The 18,691-nt window shown below is 46.2% G+C and overlaps 1 protein-coding gene across 2 annotated transcripts in view; it reads left to right on the top strand.

Moving 5' to 3' along the window:
* Positions 1–18,691, top strand: part of CAPN2 (calpain 2) — a 52,169-nt gene that overhangs the window by 9,514 nt on the left and 23,964 nt on the right. For both annotated transcript variants that reach the window (XM_079106682.1, XM_079106681.1), the window contains exon 3: positions 18,003–18,121. In XM_079106682.1, the coding sequence (XP_078962808.1) occupies positions 18,003–18,121 (119 nt within the window). The remainder of the gene's footprint in view (positions 1–18,002; positions 18,122–18,691) is intronic.

Here is an 18,691-nt window from a genome sequence, read left to right as displayed (position 1 = left end):
ATAATTTTAAAATGATAAATTTTAAAGCTACCTTGATAATTGGTTCCTTTAATAATTTTAACAAACTTCATTCTTATAGAATAGTTTTAGTTTTATTTTAAAAAATAAACAAGAGAAGTCAGTACAGAAAATTCCATGTACTCCACGCCCAGCTTCCCCTGTTATTAACATCTCACATTCGTGTTGTTCACTTGCTTTGGTTGATGAACCAGGATCGATACATTACTATTAAAGTCTATACTTTATTTAGATTTCCTTAGTTTTTACTTAACGTCCTTTAGCTGTTCCATCCACCCCCACCCACCCAGGATGCTACACTACATGTCTTTGTCACATCTCCCTGGAATTCTCTTGGTTATGACAGTCTTTTCTTGTTTTTGATGACCTTGACAGTTTTGAGTACTGGGCAGGAACTTCGTAGGATGCCCCTCTGTTCAGATTTGGAGGTTCAGTTAAAAAAAAAAAAAAAAAAAAAAGCATATAGTTAGGGTGTTGGCTGGTTTGTTGGCGAAAGTAAATCCATTCTTTTCTTTCTTAAAAATAATCACCAACCCTAGCACCACATTCATTCCCAGAAGCAGCCCCCACCAACATCCTGGGGCAGATGTAAGTGTCCCTGAGTCACCATTTCCTCTCCTTCTCTTCTGTTGTAAATGCTCCTTCTCAGCTTTTCTTCCCTGAGGCTGCTGCATCTCAGCTCACTCACCAGTAGGGCAGGGGTGAGATGCTAACCCTGCTATTCTACCTGGAAACCCTTGTCCTGCCCTGGCTAGCCCCAGCCGTGACTGTCAGATAGGACAGTAACAGCCTCATCCCAATGTCTAAAGGACAAATCTGTTCTTGGCTTTGGGAGCAGGCCGGTAGGACAGAGCTCCCCCATGAAGTAACTAGGTGTTACAGGGCTCCTGCCTGCTCCCCATGGGCCTGTGGATCTGGATGTGACTTTTTCCTTATATGGGTATTCCCTCAGCTTTTCCACCAGCTGCCTGTGGCCAGGAGCCAGGTCACACCCTGTAGGACTCAGTCATCTCAAATCTAAGGCGGTTGGATCAGATTTTCCTAAGGCCCACTACTTAGGACTTTCTGTAACTCTAAAATCTCGGATCTTCCACTCACCACCCCACACACCTACCTTTGGGCTGACTCGGGTTTATAAGCAATATTATCTCCATTCCAAGGTCCATGGATCCTTGTTCAGCATCAGTCCCCAGCAGTTTCAGCCAGAGAGAGACCTTCATCTGGGATTTCAGAAATGAATGTCTGTGTGTTCCATGATATCTGGTGGGTCTTGGCCAGCAACACCATACAGTGAAGCCCCAGGAAGATGAGGAAGATGTGGTCAACACTGCCTCTGATTGGTCAGCAAGTGTGCAATGAGACAAGCTAGACCAGCACTGTCCAGCAGTGATTTTAGCAATGATGGAAATATCCATCTGCACTGCCCAATATGGCAGCCACTAGCCACGTGTGGTTGTTGAGCAACTGAAATATGACTAATGCAACTGAGGAACTGATTTGTCATGTATTAATTTATATATACACAGCCATATGTGCCCTATGGCTGCTGCACTAGACAGTACAGCCAACAGTGAGCTCTTGGATCCTGCCTCCTATCCTTTACTCTTTGGGATGGGAAGGTCCTCCCATCAGAGCCAAGCAGGATACATACATCAATAAACATCTGTAAACAAGGGCAAGAGCAAGGACTTGGGTATCCAGTACTTAGGTGCTGGCCTCTTAGTTCTGCCACATACTGGCTCTGCCACTTTGGGTGAACCATTATCCTTGTCAAGCCTCAGTTTTCTCATTTATAAAATGGGGATAATAATAGTGCCTACATCAGAGGACAATGAAGATGAAGTAATGTACATAAAGTTCAGAGTAGGAGTGACAGAGGCCTAGTAAAGTTTTAAAAAGTGTAAGCAGAGCCAGATGTAGTGGCTCATGTCTGTAATCCCAGCGACTTGGAAAGCTGAGACAGGAGGTTTGAAGGTTGGAGGTCAGCCTCAGCAACTTAGCAACACCCTGTGCCAAAATAAAAAATAAAAGGGCTAGAGATGTGGCTCTAGAGCCCCTGTGGTAAAGAGCCCAGAGTTTAATTCCTAGGATGTAAATAAATAAATAACCAGTACATTATCTTTGGGGAAAGTGTGACTGGAAGACGGTGCTATCAGTTTAGTTGGATAGGGGAGGTGGAGTCATGTCCTAATACATGACTGGGTCCCTGCTTTAGTGCTTGGCACTGGTGACCTCTGAAATTGTGCAGAGGAGTGTGATTGAGGAGGAAGCCCAAGAAACTTTTGCTCCAATTCTCTGGGGCCTTGCGATGATCACTGCTTCCTGATGTTTCCTCTGAAGGGCCAGAGGCCATTGGTGCCACATGACCTGGACTCTCCTTTCCCCATACAGGCACTTGCCTCCAGTGTCCTGTGATTTTCAACTACAAGTTTCCATGTACTCAAGTGTAAATGGGAATGATGATGCTTGAGTCCTTTTCCCACAAGGGGTGCATCTTAAGACTACATGACTGAAAGGGGTCCTGGGAACCCAGGGCTTCTGGGGCAATTCCTCCATCTCTCTGGGCATCAGGGTAAGAGTGAGAAAATCTTGGTGGGCCAACCCTCAGTCTGATATTTTTCCTGCATTTTGCTGTCCCTGGCCTCAGTGAGACGTTTACATTTAATTCAACACTGTAAATGCAAAGTAGCAAGGAAAACAGAGTTTGTCCTTCTGATTCCTCCAGGAGGTGAGGAAGGAGAGTTCCTGAAGACTAGGAGTTTAAGACAGGATCTGCAGCACAAGGCAGGGTTTCCCCTTCTCCTCCCTTCCTCATGGCTCTGGAGGTGGTGGGGGGGGGGGCAGCAGGACCATAGGGGGAAGGGGTAGGTTTGACTGGTGGGAAGACAGCCACGGTGCATGAGGGCCATCTCTCCTGGGGTGCTAGGAGATAAACACTTTGGTGTTAGCCAGTGATCATGGGAGCAATGATCCAGCAGGGTCAGGGCTGCAGGGAACAAAGATGGAACTTCAACAGGTGTGTCCTGCAGATCCAGGGTGTGGCTGAGAAAGGAAGGGGCTCAGCAGGCTCCATAGTTGCTACCAAAATCCAGAGTGGGAATGTCATGCCTCCACATCCCCATCTTCCTCCAGTCTTCCTTTTTAGGGCCTCCCCTCCTGCAGAAGTGGGGATGCTAGTGAAGCGGAGGGTTTGTACCCCTCCTTCTCCCAACCCTGATGTAAATGACAAGTGATAGGACATGTGTGGGGAACTGCGGTTTGAGGTATTCTTTTCTGGGCTGCTGCCAGCCTGTGAAATGAGTAACAAGAGGAATAGCCCAGTATGACTCAACAGTCACCCTGCCACAGGCCTGGCACTGGGCCGGCGTGTTTCCTCTCGAGAAGCCCCTTCTGATCAGCTCCAGAGGGGACTAAGTTGGCCCATCCAGGGTTCCTTCTCCTTCTAAAGCTAAGATCCCCAGCTGCCTGAGAGCAGGGATTCTCTCTCCTAGGACCAAGAGACCTTTGTCCCTTCCATCCCTTTCAGGCAGAGTGTCAGGTCTGCAGGGGACTTCAAATACTGTTTTCTCAGGAAGAGTAAAATGTAGCTAGAAGCAGCCTCAATGTCTTTGTCTGTTTATCTTTTATCCAGCTGTCAGCAAGGGAAGCAAAAACCAAAGCACGACAGGAATGAGACAAGCAAGATTGAAGCTAGGGCTGAGATTCTCAGCTTTGGCACTACTGACATTTGAGGTGGATAATTCTTCTGGGAGGAGGGGGTGTCCTGTATATTGTAAGATGTTCAGCAACATCCTTGGCTTCTACCCACTAGAAGCCAGAAACTTCCCTTGGCGTAACAAACAAAAATGTCTCCAGACATGGATGGATGTTGGGAGTGCCCTCAGTTGGGAACCACTGGTAGAGAGGGAGCAAAGGGAGAGATGTGGAAACATAACATCCCGGGGCAGGGGGTGGTCACTGGACGGCAAAGCACAGAATGACATCCCGGGATCCTGGCACGTGGGAGTGGCCAACCAAAAAGGATCCCAAAACGGAATCCTTACCTGCCAGCCTCCTTCAGTGGAGCACAGCCCCAGAGACGAGTAAACATTGTAGGCAGAACACTGAGCGAGCAGGGGCAGGGCAGAATCCTCGGGATAGCTGAGCTTGTGGGAGAGGAATGCCAAGCTTCCACAGCCCTGGGAGGAGCCCACGGGAGGAGGTAGGGCCCTCCCTGCTTCCTGGAGGACTCTCTCATCTTTCCCAGCAGACGCATCTGTCTCCTTGGCATCCTGGCCCAGGCACCTTTCCAAACAACACATCGAGAGAGTGTGGAGCACATCTCAGGTCCAGGTGTCCTGGGGGCTGCAGAGCAGCTGGGTGTCCTAGGCATCTTGACACTGATATCTCAGTGTTGGCTTGATACTTTTGCCAGCATAGCCATAGGAGAAGACTTGCTCAGCAGACCCATCTTCCTGTCTCTGGCATGTATCAAATTTTACACTCCCAGGCACAGAACTCAGGGAGGTCCTGATATCTCCAAACTTGAATCTGGTATATCCCACCCAGAATGAAACAATGAGTCATTTGATCATTCTTTCTTGTGGTTCTGAAGGATGACCAGGCTGAGCTGGGAGACTCCCCCAGGGTCCCTGAGGTGTTGAAGTCAGATGAGGACATGGATGGAGCCATCTGAGAGCCCCCTCTTGCCCACATGTCCGATGTGGGGGCTGAAGGCTGGATCAGCTGGTGTCTTAGGGGTCTCTCTGTCTTATGTGGCCTCTCTACCATGGGGGGCTGAAAGTGGTTGAACTTCACACAATGGTGTATGTCTCAAGAGGGAGCCTGGGAAACTGCCTCATCTTTTACAACCCAGCATCACAAGTCACATAACATCACTTCTGTCAAATACTGTTCATTAAGATAGAGGAAAGCTCACCCAGGTTCAAGGGGAGGGGACAGAGGTCTACCTCTTGATGGGATGTACAGGGTTCTGGAAGAGCATGTGAGACCAGAAATATTTTTGCTGCCATCTTGGAAGATACCATGGTTCCTCCTCCTTGGATAATGGCCTTTTTGTTGTTTTCCCATGGAGACCTAAGGCAGTTAGGGCACCAGCCTGTCATGGATTGGGGATATTTTCAGGATTTCCCAATGTGCCGGGTAGCAGGGGACTCTGTAGCTGGGCTGATCTGCCAGCTTCTGGACCCCATCCACCCATTTCTGAGACACCCAACCATTGCCTCCCTGCTTCCAGTCAGCCAGATTTACTGGGTGCCTGGGACGGAAAGAGCTATGGACTGGGAACTTCAGGTTAAAAAATAATAATAATAATAATAATCTCTATACAAACTGGGTATGGTGGTGCATGCCTATAATCCCAGCAGCTTGGGAGGCTGAGGCAGGAGGTTCAAAGCCAGCCTCAGCAGAGCCAGGCACTAAGCAACTCAGTGAGACCCTGTCTGTAAATAAAATACAAAAATAGGGTTGAAGATATAGCTCAGTGGTTGAGTGCCCCTGAGTTCAATCCCTGGTACCAAATCATCATCATCATCATCTCTACATGAGACTCTGCAACCTCCCATCTCCACATCTGACCCATCCTTTCTGTTCTAGGCTCTCAGCCTCCTTTTCCTCCTGTTCCCCCATTACTCCAGGGCAGGCCTGAGTTCTCACCTGGATTCTTGCCATGGGTTTCTACCTGTCTTTAATTCATTTTGGAAATCGCTGCCAGAGACTTTGTCCTCAGGCAGCTGATGGAAGTGGTAGAAGCAAATGATGAAATAGATGAATTAAATGTAAGTGTTGATCGTGCTTCAGTGGGAGTCAGCTGGGATGTGGTGACCACAAGGACATTAAGGGGAACAACAAGAGGTTAAGATGAGGGGTCCTCCAAAGGATAAGTCCCCAAGGATGATTAAGGAGAGAGTTATCCCCAGTAAAGGAGCAGAGTGCACTTCCCCAGCGAGGAAAAATCACGTGCACGTATTTGCTGGGGGGAAAGGATGAGAAGGAACCTTAGCTTAAATTCCCTCTGGGGCCAGTTCAGCTTTCAAGGCCACTGCCCTAGATGTTCATCCTAAAGTCTCCAGCCTCAGCCCTCTCCACACCCCCAGCACCCTACACCCGCTGCCTGTCCTGGACTGTGCCCTTCTTTCAAGCCTTTGGTGTCTCCACCCTTGACCTTCCCTTTCCCTGAAAATGCTTCCACCCACCTCCCCAGTCCCAGCTCCCCACCCCATCTTCTGCAATCCTTGTCTGTCCCCCACGGCTGCGGCTGTGAGCTGGCTGCCTGCATGGGGCTGCCATGGAGGAGTAAATGAACAGACTGGGAACTTGTGACTAGATGGGAGGAAGAAGAGAGAACCGACCTGAGTGGGCAGGAGGAAGGACAGAGCAAGTCTAGCCACATGAAAGATGCATCTTGAATGCAGAGGCAGGTGAGGGCTTCCGAGTGTAGCTCAGCTGGCACAGGCCTTGGTTTCCCATCTGCTTTCTCCACAATGAGGAGCTTCTTGTGTTTGGAGTGTGCACGTCTGTGTGTGTGTGTGTGTGTGTGTGTTTGTGTGTATTACTTGACCAAACGCAAGCTCCCCTCTGCAGGCATGGGGACTCTTACTTAACCGGGGTTAAGTTGAATCAATAGGTGACCAGACACCCCCGCTGCCTGTATAGAACTCCATTCCACTGGGACTGTCAACAGGTCATTGTGCTCCAGTGTGACAAAACTGTGTCAGAAGCCTAGCTATGTCCTGGATTCCCTGCAGAGCTTCCCAACTCTTCTTTACTTCCCTATTTATAAAGGAAAGACAGCCACCGTAGAGGAAGGGAAAGAAGAAAACAACAAATATCACACCTCGCCTTGGAAAAACCCACCAAGCAGCCACAAATCAGTAACCCAGTCCTGTCCTGCTCCCTGCAGTGGCTCAGGTGGCCGCAGCCTGTACACAGCGTTGACCTTCAGGATGCAGAGGCGGCGGGAGTGCAGCTCTGGAAATTTACTGGCGTGGCCCTAGACAATTTCTGTTTTCAAAAGAGGGCCCTGGAGCTTAAAGGAGCCATTCATAAGGTCTGTGCTCAGGGGAGGGTCTGGGCACACCCTGGGTTGCCAGGGTCCTGTTTGTGAGCCTGGGTGCAGAGGGAAGGCTATGGATACATGGGGTGCTCACAGCAGAGCCACAAGAGGGTCTGCCCAGCTGGAGACAATTTAGTCCTTTCATCCAGGTAGCCCGAGCGAGCCTGCAGCTGTGCTGCACTTAACATCCCAAACTCCACTCAGACCTCCTTTGCCAAACAAATTAGCAGGGGTAGGGAAAGTTTGAATTTGGAAGGGATCCCGGGAGGTCTATGTACAAATGTGGCTTATGTGGTCTCAGCAGGTGCTCCAGAGTGGGCCAGAGAGAATGTCACTCAATAGTTATTGAACAAATGGAGAAATCAAGATAGGGATGCTGTCCCGCCCTAGGCAGGAAGACAGTAATGGTTCCCCGGGAGAACCCCCAACCCAGAGGCCTAGGGAGAGACTGGTGCTCCCAACTGCAGACTCTGGAGGAGGGGTTGGCTCCTAAAGTCCCCTCTTGCCTTGTGTTCTGTGACAAAGCAAAGAAAGAACTCTAAAGCTGGCTTCACCCCAGGTGGAGAAGAGCACTAGGCAGAAATAAAGGGGGAGCTCAACAATACAGCTGGACCTCCGGGCCTGGGATGGGGCCACCACCCTGCAGTGATCACCTTTGGATCCTGAGTAAATGTACTTGTACACAAGACCTGATCAGGGCTCATTCTGTACCTTTATTTCCTTATTTGGACCCTATCCCTTTCTTCTGAAAAGTTTTCAGAGGCTCAGGATGATGAGACATGCACTCAGTCTCTCAGGGGATCCCAATCCTCTCCCCCTACTCCCTCCTCACTCCCACCTCAGCCACGCCCCTCTCCACCCCTCACTAGCTGCACCCCTCCCAGGACAACACTGCCAAATGTGGCAAGGTTTGCACATAATGGAAATAAAAATAGCAAATATTTACAAATGCTATTTTAAGTACTTTTATATATTTTCTCCCATTTAATTCTCTACTTAGGGAGGCAGATTTAATAATCTAATACTAATGTATTAAATTCATGTTATATATAAGGAAACCGAGGCATAGAGTACTGTTCCCAAGTCAGAGCCAAGACTTGAACTCCATGTTCTGACTGTAGCGTTTGGTTATCTTTTAGGGTGGGATAAGAAAGAAACCTGACTCCTTTCCCTAGAAAAATGCATATATTTGCATACAGACAAAATCTGCACAAAATATTTGGGGTTCCAGATCTCTGGAGCCCATCCATGGGCTTCCAGATCCCCTTTGTCATCTGATCTTAACAACCTTCTGATAATGTGCCTTATCATCCCTCTTCCACAACTGAGAAACACAGGTCAGAGAAATTAAGAAATGTAAACAGGTTTGCATGACCCTAAAGCAGGATGGGCATCCAAATCCAGGTCTTCTGGCCACAAATCCAGTGTTAATTCCCACACACCTCTGGTCAGGCTTCCTAGGTCTAGCTCAGAGGTCTTTCCACTGAACTCCATTCTGATTTGAGAGGTTACCTAAAGGTCCAGAGTGGACATGAGGTGTCCGTGGGGTGCCCGTGGAGCCATTTGCCTAGTAGCAAGGGTGGCCAACCAAGGTTCAGGAGCAAGCACATCAGCCCCACTTATTGGGACCCTCACCACCCAACCTGCCCAGTGCCCCTGCCTGGCCTGACTGTTCTGCACACCAAGTGTCCAGTGTTCTCAGTCCACGATGCTAAGGACAGCCTACCTGTCTGGTTTGCTCAGCATAATGGGACAGAGAGGTGCCTAAGGAGATGTGGAAAGGGAGGACTCACAGCCCTGGAAAGGAAGGTGCCAGGAAGGGAGACCCTAGGGGCTGGGCAGGAGGAACAAAGCCAGCCACAGGGGAGGGAGAGGGCAGCCTAGAACCCGAGGAGCCCAGAGAGGGTGGAGTAGGGGCAGGTGTCTCCTGGTGCCATGCGGGAAACAGGCATGGGGGAAGATGGCACAGGGACTGAGAGGCTATCATAGACAGCCAGCAAGCTCGGTGCTTCAAGGGAACAGGCATGAGCCCGGCCCCCAGCCAGACATGCCCTTCACAGGGATTTTAGAGATACCACTGGGGAAGATGAGGAATCTCAGCGCTGACCTTAGCAAAAGACAAAGGGACAGCCCTGGCTTTGAGACTCTGGACCCCCTCCTCTGAGTAATTTCCTTCCAACCACACAGGTTTTGCATTCCCAAAACCCTCCTCTCCCATCTTCCCCCTGCAATCCCACTTTCAGTCATTTCCACTTCAGAGCTTTTAAATCCAAGGGTTCACCTTCCGCAGTATTTGCAGCCTACGTCTTATCCTGAATGTGGAGAGGCTTTTTTTTTTTTTTTTTTTTCTGTTATGGAAACGAAGACTAGATGATGTAGAGGTGCTTGGGGGAGGGGACAGGAAGCCCCCGAATCCCTGTGCTGTAGGCAGCCCCTGGTCTAAGCCTGAGGCTGGTGGAGCACTGGTGGGCTTCTCCTGGATAGGAAGCAAGGCAGACAGTCCTCCCAGCCCCTCAGCCCATGCAGGTTGAGGGTCTTCCCGGCAGCTCAGCAGGGGTAGGGCAGTCCAGGTTAAGGAATGGTCTGTTCTGTCCAGCTGCTATCAAGGGGGACAGCAGAAACCTCCAGGCAGGATTGGCTTCCTTTAACCATGGCCCCATCCAGCAGCAGCCTGCTAAAGGAGATGTCTTTGGCACTTAACTCCCTCCCCTGGGGAGGTACAAAGTCTGTCCAGTGGGTGATAAGTACCCTGCTCTGTGACCCTGCTCTGACCCTTGTCCCTGCTCATGTCCAGGGCACTGGACATATGGAGGTCAGCATCAGGGTCCCAGGATGAAAAAAGCATGCAAGAGATGGTGAGTCAGAGCTATATGGTGACTGAAGCAGAATTCCTGTTTACATGTGCCTCAGGGAATGCAAGGCCCAACCAAACCAAACAACACAAAACAACCACGTACAGTAAAGAAAAGCATCAGTTCTAACGAAAAGACAATTCAGAAAGAAGAGGGTGCCAGGCAAGGTAGCCCATGCCTGTAATCCCAGCGACCCAGAGGCTGAGACACTAGGATCACAAGTTCAAGGCCAGCCTCAGCAACTTAGTAAGATCTTGTCTCAAAATTAAAAACAAAAAAGAACTTGGGAGAGGAAACGAAAGGCATATATGCTGTCAGAAGTACCTAGGTTGCTGCATGTGGGACCTGCAGTCCAAGAGCCATGGAAGCATCTCACTGTCCTACCAGGGAATATCTGATTCTGAGCAGTTTAGCTCCCTGGGGAACCTGACTGGATGAGCCAAGTACAGAATGTACCCCTCACTAAGTAATCCAGCATTTCCAGTGGTCTCCAGGGAGCACTGGCCATGTGAGATGTCAACAAAAGGGCTCCAAAATCCAAGAAATTTGGGAAACATTTATTTTATGTCCCTCCTATCTCCATCCCTGGGGAAGTCACTATGTGAATGTGTTGAAAGAAGTCTCTGTACTTGACCTGGTTATCTTTGCCTTCTTGAACTTATTTAACCACATTACATTTTCTCCAGGGATACCTGTTAACTTCTTAAGGAACTGATTTCTATGGGATCTTTGGAGGGACACTGGAATAAGCCAGTTGATTGGTCTTTTGTTGTTATCTCAGTATAAACCAATTATTGTGAAGGACCTCTACCAAAAGCAATTTTCATTTTAGAATAACTGATATTAAGCTATTCTTTTTTACTACAAGACTGACATAATCTCAATAGTCTGACAATGATAATAGACTAGAGTTTATGATAATAAGACTATAATCTATGCATGAAGGATACATATTGCTATTTTATATAACAGATGATCTAAAAATAACTTTAGTGTACAGATATGAATTACCAAAGGAGGTAATACACTGTGTTCCAGCATTTTTTTCTTTGTCCTTTTCCTATTTTTTTTTTCATTTTCCCCATTTTTTTAATATCATACCTACTATTCTGTATCTTGCTTTGTTTTGCTTACCATCTCTTGGAGATCATTTCATTTCAACAAATAGCATCTTTGCTCTGCTTTATGGCTGCATATAAAGATCGAGCTATTATTTATTTCACCAGTCCTCTCTGAATGGACATTTAAGCTGTCCCCGAGTTTTGCTATTATGAGCAGTGTTACATTGCACACACCATTTCTCGTGTGAGTGTGTCTGGAGAGAAAATCACTGGAGATGGTTGCTGAGCACATCGATATTATTAGATGGTCTTTATAGAGATTGCCCTGATCTCTGCATTCACTGATGGGTTATGAGAGAGTTTACTTCCCTTCAGCCTCTTTAGGAAATAAACCTTTTTTTTTCCCCTTGCAATACTGGGTATGGAACCCAGGGTCTCACATGTGCTTGGCAAGGGCTCCACCACTGAGCTACACTCCAGCCCTATATCATACTTTTTGAATTTTGCAATCTGAAAAATGATATCTCAGTATAGTTTTATGTTATATCTCTCTTATGATGAGTAAAGATAAGTATTTGTAATAATTTTTCTTTTTTCTATTAACTCTGCTTATATCTTTGCCTAGTTTTCTATTGAGTGTAGCCTTTTCTTCTTGATCTGCCAGAAAATTTTACTTTTGTTCTAGGATCTGAATAACAGTTATTTTTTCTACTTTGACTTTGTTTATTATGGGTTTATCATGTAATTTTTTTTACTCCAATGTAGTTAAATTTGTTTAAATATTATTAACTTATCATTTTTAAATCTGTAGCTTCCAGGTTACAGTTAGGTAGCCAATCTCTACTCTGAGATTGTAATAGAATTCTCCCATTGTCTCTTCTAGGGTTTTTATGGATTTATGTAAATATTATATTAAATATATTCACAGTATGCTAAAATATGAATCAAACATGATATAAATGTAAATAATAAATATATAAGTTGCTAGGTTTATCATATTTATAGATATATAGTATATATTTACAATAGATAATGTTAAATGTTTATATATTAATATTGTTTATTAAGAATTAAGCCTTGTGACAAGCTGAGTTATAGCTTGATTGTTTTCTAGATGGCTACTCAATTCTAATTTCATTTGTGAATAATTTATCTTCATCGAACTTCAGTGTTTAAGACTGCTTCTGAACATTGTATTCTGTATCACTTACTTGTCCATAGAGTCATGTACAAGTTCTGCTAATTTAATTATCACAGCTTCATATGTATTTTAATGTCTGATAGAGCTTGATTCCCTTCCATTTTAGATTTTTTTTTTTTTCCTGGCTGTGCTTCAAGTTTAAATTTTCCTCATAAACTTCAGACCCAGCCAAGTTAAAAAAAAAAAAAAAACTTTTTAAAAATTCTATTCCTATTTTTATTGAGATCACATTAAATTTATATACCACTTTCAGAGGGAAAGGCACTTTTATGGTAATGAGTGTAGCTAAAAATATGGGCTACATTTTAAAATAGGGTAAATGATTGTCTAAGCCCCTCCAGGCAGGCTTTCTGCACCCTTGGAGTTAACTAATTAATAAAAGTGACAGTTGACCAAGGCCTCCCAAGTAGTCAAAAGAGTTCTGAACACTCTTAAGAGATGAACTGCTTATATCTGGAACCTTCTGTAGTCAAAAGGAGGAAGCATAGCTGAGCCCCTCTCAGAAGAGGCCTGGATCTGTGAGTTGGGAGCAGCTGTCAGGATTCCAAAACTGGAAGTGGATTGTGTACAGTGCCTCCTTGAGGGAGCTGTGACCTACAGTCAAGGAACACAACTGGCTGGAGCCAAGCTCAGAGAAGGAGCCAGGGAAGACCTGGGCCCAACCTCACTCTCACTTACTTGGTCTCTAGGCTCCTCATGGCTAAATCCCACCCCCCAGGAACTAGTTGCTGGAGCCCCATGAGGTCCACTGAGGAGGGCAGGATGAAGGGTGTGTAGTGGCCATGGGAGGCAAGCAGAAGGTACCAACCAGGCACTCAGCACCATCTGACCATGGTCCAACACTCAGGTCCCCAAGACAATTGTTTCTACTTTGAGATAAATGGAGTAATTGGGGATCAAAAGGTTGTCAACAGATATCCAAGCGTAAACAGTTGTACCTGTATAATAACGGGAAAGCCCACCAGGAGAGGAGGGCAGGGGTTTGGTTGTACAAGGCACTGTTCAGTGACAGTCCTCCGAGGTGGGCCAAGGTCTGGGTGGTCATCCCTCTCGGTCATCCCTCTCTCCCTTCTGTCATAGCATCTTCTTGTGTGACTGGAGAGCAGAGCCAAAATAAATGAGCATGAGGAATACACTGTCTGTTCAAGTCCAGAGTCTTAGAGATTCACATGTGAAAACCTTTTCAGAATCTTTTTCAAACACCAGCCATGTGGCAACATTCCAGGAGAGGCCTCAGTCATTGAAGGCACCATCTGAGTCTCTCCTGGAGCTGAAACCAGCTAGAGCCATAAGCGGTTTATGAAGCATTTGAGTTAATCGTGTTATCAGGCCCCTCCCAAACTAGCCAGCCTTGTTTTGTCCAGACCCAGATGCAACTGCTCCAAACAGGCTCTGCTGGGAGATTCCCTGGACTTCATTCTTCAACTAGGGTCCCTCTCCAGGGTCAAGTTGCCATAGGATTATTTAGAATAGATGTGTTTCCATAATTATTTTAGAAAAGGAAGATTCTGACCTTGATGAGGAGAACCAAAGGCCTGAGCCCTCAGCAGGGAAGGCCAGTGTGAGATGCTAAGCTGATGAGGTCATATAACTTGTGTGGTTGTGGGGAGAAATCTTGTAGATATGGGCCATCCAGGTGGAGTGAGCAGGAAGCCAATGAGAGAAAAAACACTATGCAGATGTCCTCTTAAGGACAAAAGTCCCCAGACAGTGTCTTTTGAATTAGTGAATTTGAAATTGACACCAGCCTTTTTTCATAGCAGATCATGTGGGTTATACATTAAACACTTCTAATACTCAGGCCAACGTGACAGGCACTCATTAGCAGGAGCCTGGGGGTGAGCCACTCAAACCCCTCAAACCTCAGTTTCCTCAACTATGAAACAGAAGGATAAAAGTAACTACCCTGGACTGTTTGGTGACAATGAAAGGAGATGATCATGTTATAATGCATGTGAAGCCTTTAGCACCAGACCTGTGCAGAGTATTGTAATCACCATGCAGATCTTGCAACTGAGGAAGTTCCTATGAGCAGATATTAAAAGAAATCAAAAAAATTGGCTAGGTAAGGAGCTTTTAAACTTCAAAATGTTTTGCTGATTGGGGCAAGGGAGCAAGCTAGCTAAAGAATCAAGCATAAAAATAGGATTGAATGCTTCCACCTTATTATAAGTCAAGATGTTCGTATCATGGCCTCAAGCCTCCCTCAACTCTAGAGTGTGAAAAGGGATGAAAAACTTTTTGAAATTTTGACTAAAATGCATGTAACTTGTTTCCTCTGGCCTTTGCTGTGATCTTAGTACCATTGTCTCAGCTGTGCAATGACAAATTGTCATGTTTTGGTGAATTATGTTGTATTGAATAGGTGACATGTTTTACTACTTAATGAACCAAGGGTATTGTTATTAAACTAAAGGAAGCTGCTAACATATTACCCCTTAGTTTTAGATTTGAATTACAATTCGTTGTTACTAGTGGATCGCTTTAGTTATAGGAATCAGATACTCTTAACCAAAAGAAATTACTATCCAGGGATCATTCTTAAAGTCCAGGATTTGGATTCAGAGTTTTTGCATGCAAGACCCCCCAATTATCTAATCTATGGACTTCCTGAATTTCAATTTCTTCATCTTGAAAAGGTGATTATAATAATGATAATCATCTCCAAAGATTTATGTGAAGGTTAAAATATGTAAGATGTTCTTTGTCAACTGTAAAGTATACAAATGTTAGTGGTTCATTGGTTTTTAAATTACTGCTAGTGGAAAAAACATAGATGAGAGGTGAAGAGGTCCAGGTTCTGATCCTGGCTCTGCCCCGTCCAAGTCATGTGACGTCAAGCAGGTAACTTAATCTAGAAATCCAGAGTCATCCCCTAGGAACCATTCTAGGATGAAGATCCTTTTGGAGGAGACAAGTAAGCAAGGGATGAGTGAGATGAGACCTAACTTCCAGCAGGTGGGCAGGAGAGATACTTCTGGGACCTGAAGGAAGAAAACTGAAAGCCACAAAGCATGGCCACTGGTTTCCAGGATGTGACAAGAGCATCCAGGTCTGGTAGTAAGCAGTTAATCTGAGATAGGGGCATAGACCTAATCTGAGCCCTGACCTAAATGTATCACACACACACACACACACACACACACACACACACACACGTATATAGTACCACTACTGAAGCCAGTCCTTCATGCATCCAGAGTCATGTCCCTTGAATAGTAGCACAGTCAGCCATGACCACTGAGATTGCAAAAGCAGCTGACCATCCCACAGACATGCTTGTGTGTTGCCATACATGCATGATACAAAAGTGTTGATTCTTGGGGACCAAGGTGAATAGAACAAAAGGACATTGATATGTACATGGTTGGAATCAGACAGACCCAGGAAGCTCCTAGGAGGATGCTCAGGGATTTAGTAGGAAATCACATAGGAACTGTGGGAGTAACTGGTTCAGGATTCCTGTTGCCAGAATCCTTATACGTGGGCCCATTTTACCCACAAACCTTTTTACCTCTGTGTGTTCCTGACAGATTCAAATCTAAGCAGTTTGCAAGATTCCTAGAAATTTCAAATACACTCAATGAGGATGAAAATAACAATCACAGATATCTTCAGATTCCCAAGGAAGGACTAAAGTCATGAACAGATCCCATGTTGGAGGAAGAGGAATAAATTGATTAAAAGGGGGTGGGGTCTCATGGCCCCAGGAGTGACTGGCACATGGTGAACTGATCCTTAGCCGTGAAGAGTTTGATAAAATTGGAATGGAAGAGCAGTGGATGCTTAGAAAAGGCCTGAAGGTCATCTGTCTTCTTGATCAATGTGTCCATACAAGGCACCCTGTGGAACTAGGCAAGAAAAGCCCCTCCAGATAGATTTCCATCAGTACCAATCAGGGACTCCTCAGCAGCTTACCCCTAGTCAGAGTTTAAAATAGTCACTGCCAAATTTCTCTCCTCAACATGTCAGAGAGCTTCTAACACTGTCCTCAGAACTGTTGTGAGAAATAAATGAAACAATGAACCTGAAGCTCGTAGAACACTGGTCAGAACATAAGAAGGGCTCAATAAAAAATAGTTTTTGCCCAAGGTCCCCTAGCAGTAGAGAAGCAGGAACTTGTTAGCCTTGCATAACAGATGAGGAAACAGAAATTATCAGTTCATATAAAAGTGCAAGGCAGGTGTGGCTTCAGGTATAGCTGGATTCAGGGGTTCAAATGGTTTGTTGTCTCTCTCTGCATCTCTCAGCAACTGTTCTTCTGCCCTGGCCTCCTATGCAGACAGGCTGCTCCTTCCACAGAAGTAGCTTTAGCAGTAGCAGAATGTACATCTTCAAAGATTCAATGCAGAAAAAGGCACCTGTCCACTCTCCCAGAAGCCCCAGGAAAGTGTCATGGCACCTCATCTGCTCTGGCTGGGTCACAGCACACTCTTGACCCCTCCACTGAAGCCAGGCAAATGTGATGCATAGATTGCCTCAGGTCTCCTCTGGAATTGGGAACAGAGTCAGTGATACTGAAACCATGCAGATTGAGAAGGCAGGGAGGGAGGACTGTTAGGGTTACCAGGAGGACAGCAACAGTTGCTCAGTGGAAAAGTACAGGTGAACCTACAACCCTGCATCACCCACCTAATTTAAAGAGAATTTGTTTAACTTCCTTTGGTTACCTCCTGACTACTTAGAGAGGAATATGTCTCCACATACTGTGGATCTATCATTAGCATATCCAGACCTCAAAGAGCTGTATGCAATCTGTCTACACACCAATAGGACAATCTAGTTCAAGAGCCTTGAGGGTACTACGTAGTCAATCAGAAGTCAGAATTCAGTGAACTTCACTAACATTTCTAATAAACCTGTCAATCAACAAAAATAAATCCAATAATGAATTAATCTCAATTAATCTCCTCTGAGGCTCTTTCCTATTATTGTCATGGGAAATTTTAAGCAAGGGCATATTTCTTAAGAATGGAATAAACACCCTTTTCCTCTTCCCAGACCCCCCTTTCTTGGTATTTTGTGGTTAACATGATCCCTCCCCACAAACCATCTTGTGCTATTGCTGATGCCAGGCTGCTTCTACCTGCAGTGGTGCTTGCTGAGCCAAGCTGAGCCCTTGCCACAGGTGCCATGCATGTGCTGTGTTCTTCACACGTGTGCTCACACCTATCACAGAGGAAGGTCCTGAGACTCAGAGAGGGGATGACTACCCAACCAGCTGCCCATATCATTGTCCCCATCTTCATCCACTTGCTGCCTGGTGCCCACATCGTAGAATTGCCCTTTGCCCTGTTGGTAGGGATCCTGAGGGCTGTCCAGCTTCCTGCCTGCTGACTCATGGCTGGCTATTCCATTTCTGTCTCTTGCCTTGTCTCTGAACCTCCTCCCAGGAGACATGCAACATTTGACCCCATCCCATCTATCACTGCACTTCCTTCCTCTCACTCAAACTCCCCTTCAACGCCTCTTTTCACAGAAACTTCTACTGCCAAGTTGGATTCATTCACTCCACACAGTCACAGCGCCTGTGTCAGGCACAGAACTGGGCTCCCAGGACACAGTGGAGCCACTGCAGGGTTCTGAGTCTTCAGCGGAATGAATTTTGCCTTCTCCACCCAGACACCGACCCAATAATGTTTTACCCTCAGTATTATTCCTCAAACCCTTAGACCTCAGATAAGGACTATCTGAAATATTGTTCCATCTATTTGCAGGTCATCTTAGGCTTCAAGCCCCCTGAGGTGGGGACCGGATTTTTAACACCCCCCAGGTACTGAGACCCCTCTGATAAGAGCTCCTTGCACTGTTCTCAGGTGACTGCTGGTTGCTGGCAGCCATTGCCTCCCTTACCTTGAATGAAGAAATCCTGGCTCGAGTCGTCCCTCTAGACCAAAGCTTCCAGGAGAACTATGCAGGGATCTTCCACTTCCAGGTCAGTTTATGGTGGGCTCAGGCTCCTTCTCACCAGGTCCCAGTACTTGGCACAGTCCCCTAGCTTGGCTGGATTCTCCAGTCCTTCATGTTTGCAGACTCCAAAGACCAGCACTACTTTACAGAGGAAAATGACAGTGAGCAGGAAGCTCCCAACCTGCTCATGATATGGGACCCTTCCAGAATGGCCATGGCCAGGGGCCAGGGGGACTCCAAAAACAGTACAAGGAGGTATATAGCAGGGTATATAGGAAGTAATTCCTAAGTTAAAAAAAAAAAAAAAAAAATCATTATCTGAGCTTGGGACAAAATGTCAAAGTCATTTCCCTTTATGCTGATTAATGAGAAATACTAGTTTTAAAGAGATGGGTGTGGATTTGGAGGAATGGACAAGCCCCTCTGTCCTTCATGCAGACTTTCCTGCAGGAGGAAATTAAAGGGGCACCTCCTCTGGGATTGGCTCTGGAGCCTACAGCGAGGGTCTGGGCAGGAGGAAGCCAGATGCAACTGAGACTTGGGGTCCCAGTGCTGCCACCAGCTCCTCCTCCAGCCCGTCCCACACCTCTCCCCC

Source organism: Sciurus vulgaris (genome assembly GCF_902686455.1).
Source record: "Sciurus vulgaris genome assembly, chromosome: 12".
NCBI classification, from domain to species: domain Eukaryota; kingdom Metazoa; phylum Chordata; class Mammalia; order Rodentia; family Sciuridae; genus Sciurus; species Sciurus vulgaris.
This window is presented reverse-complemented; position numbering and strand designations above follow the sequence as displayed.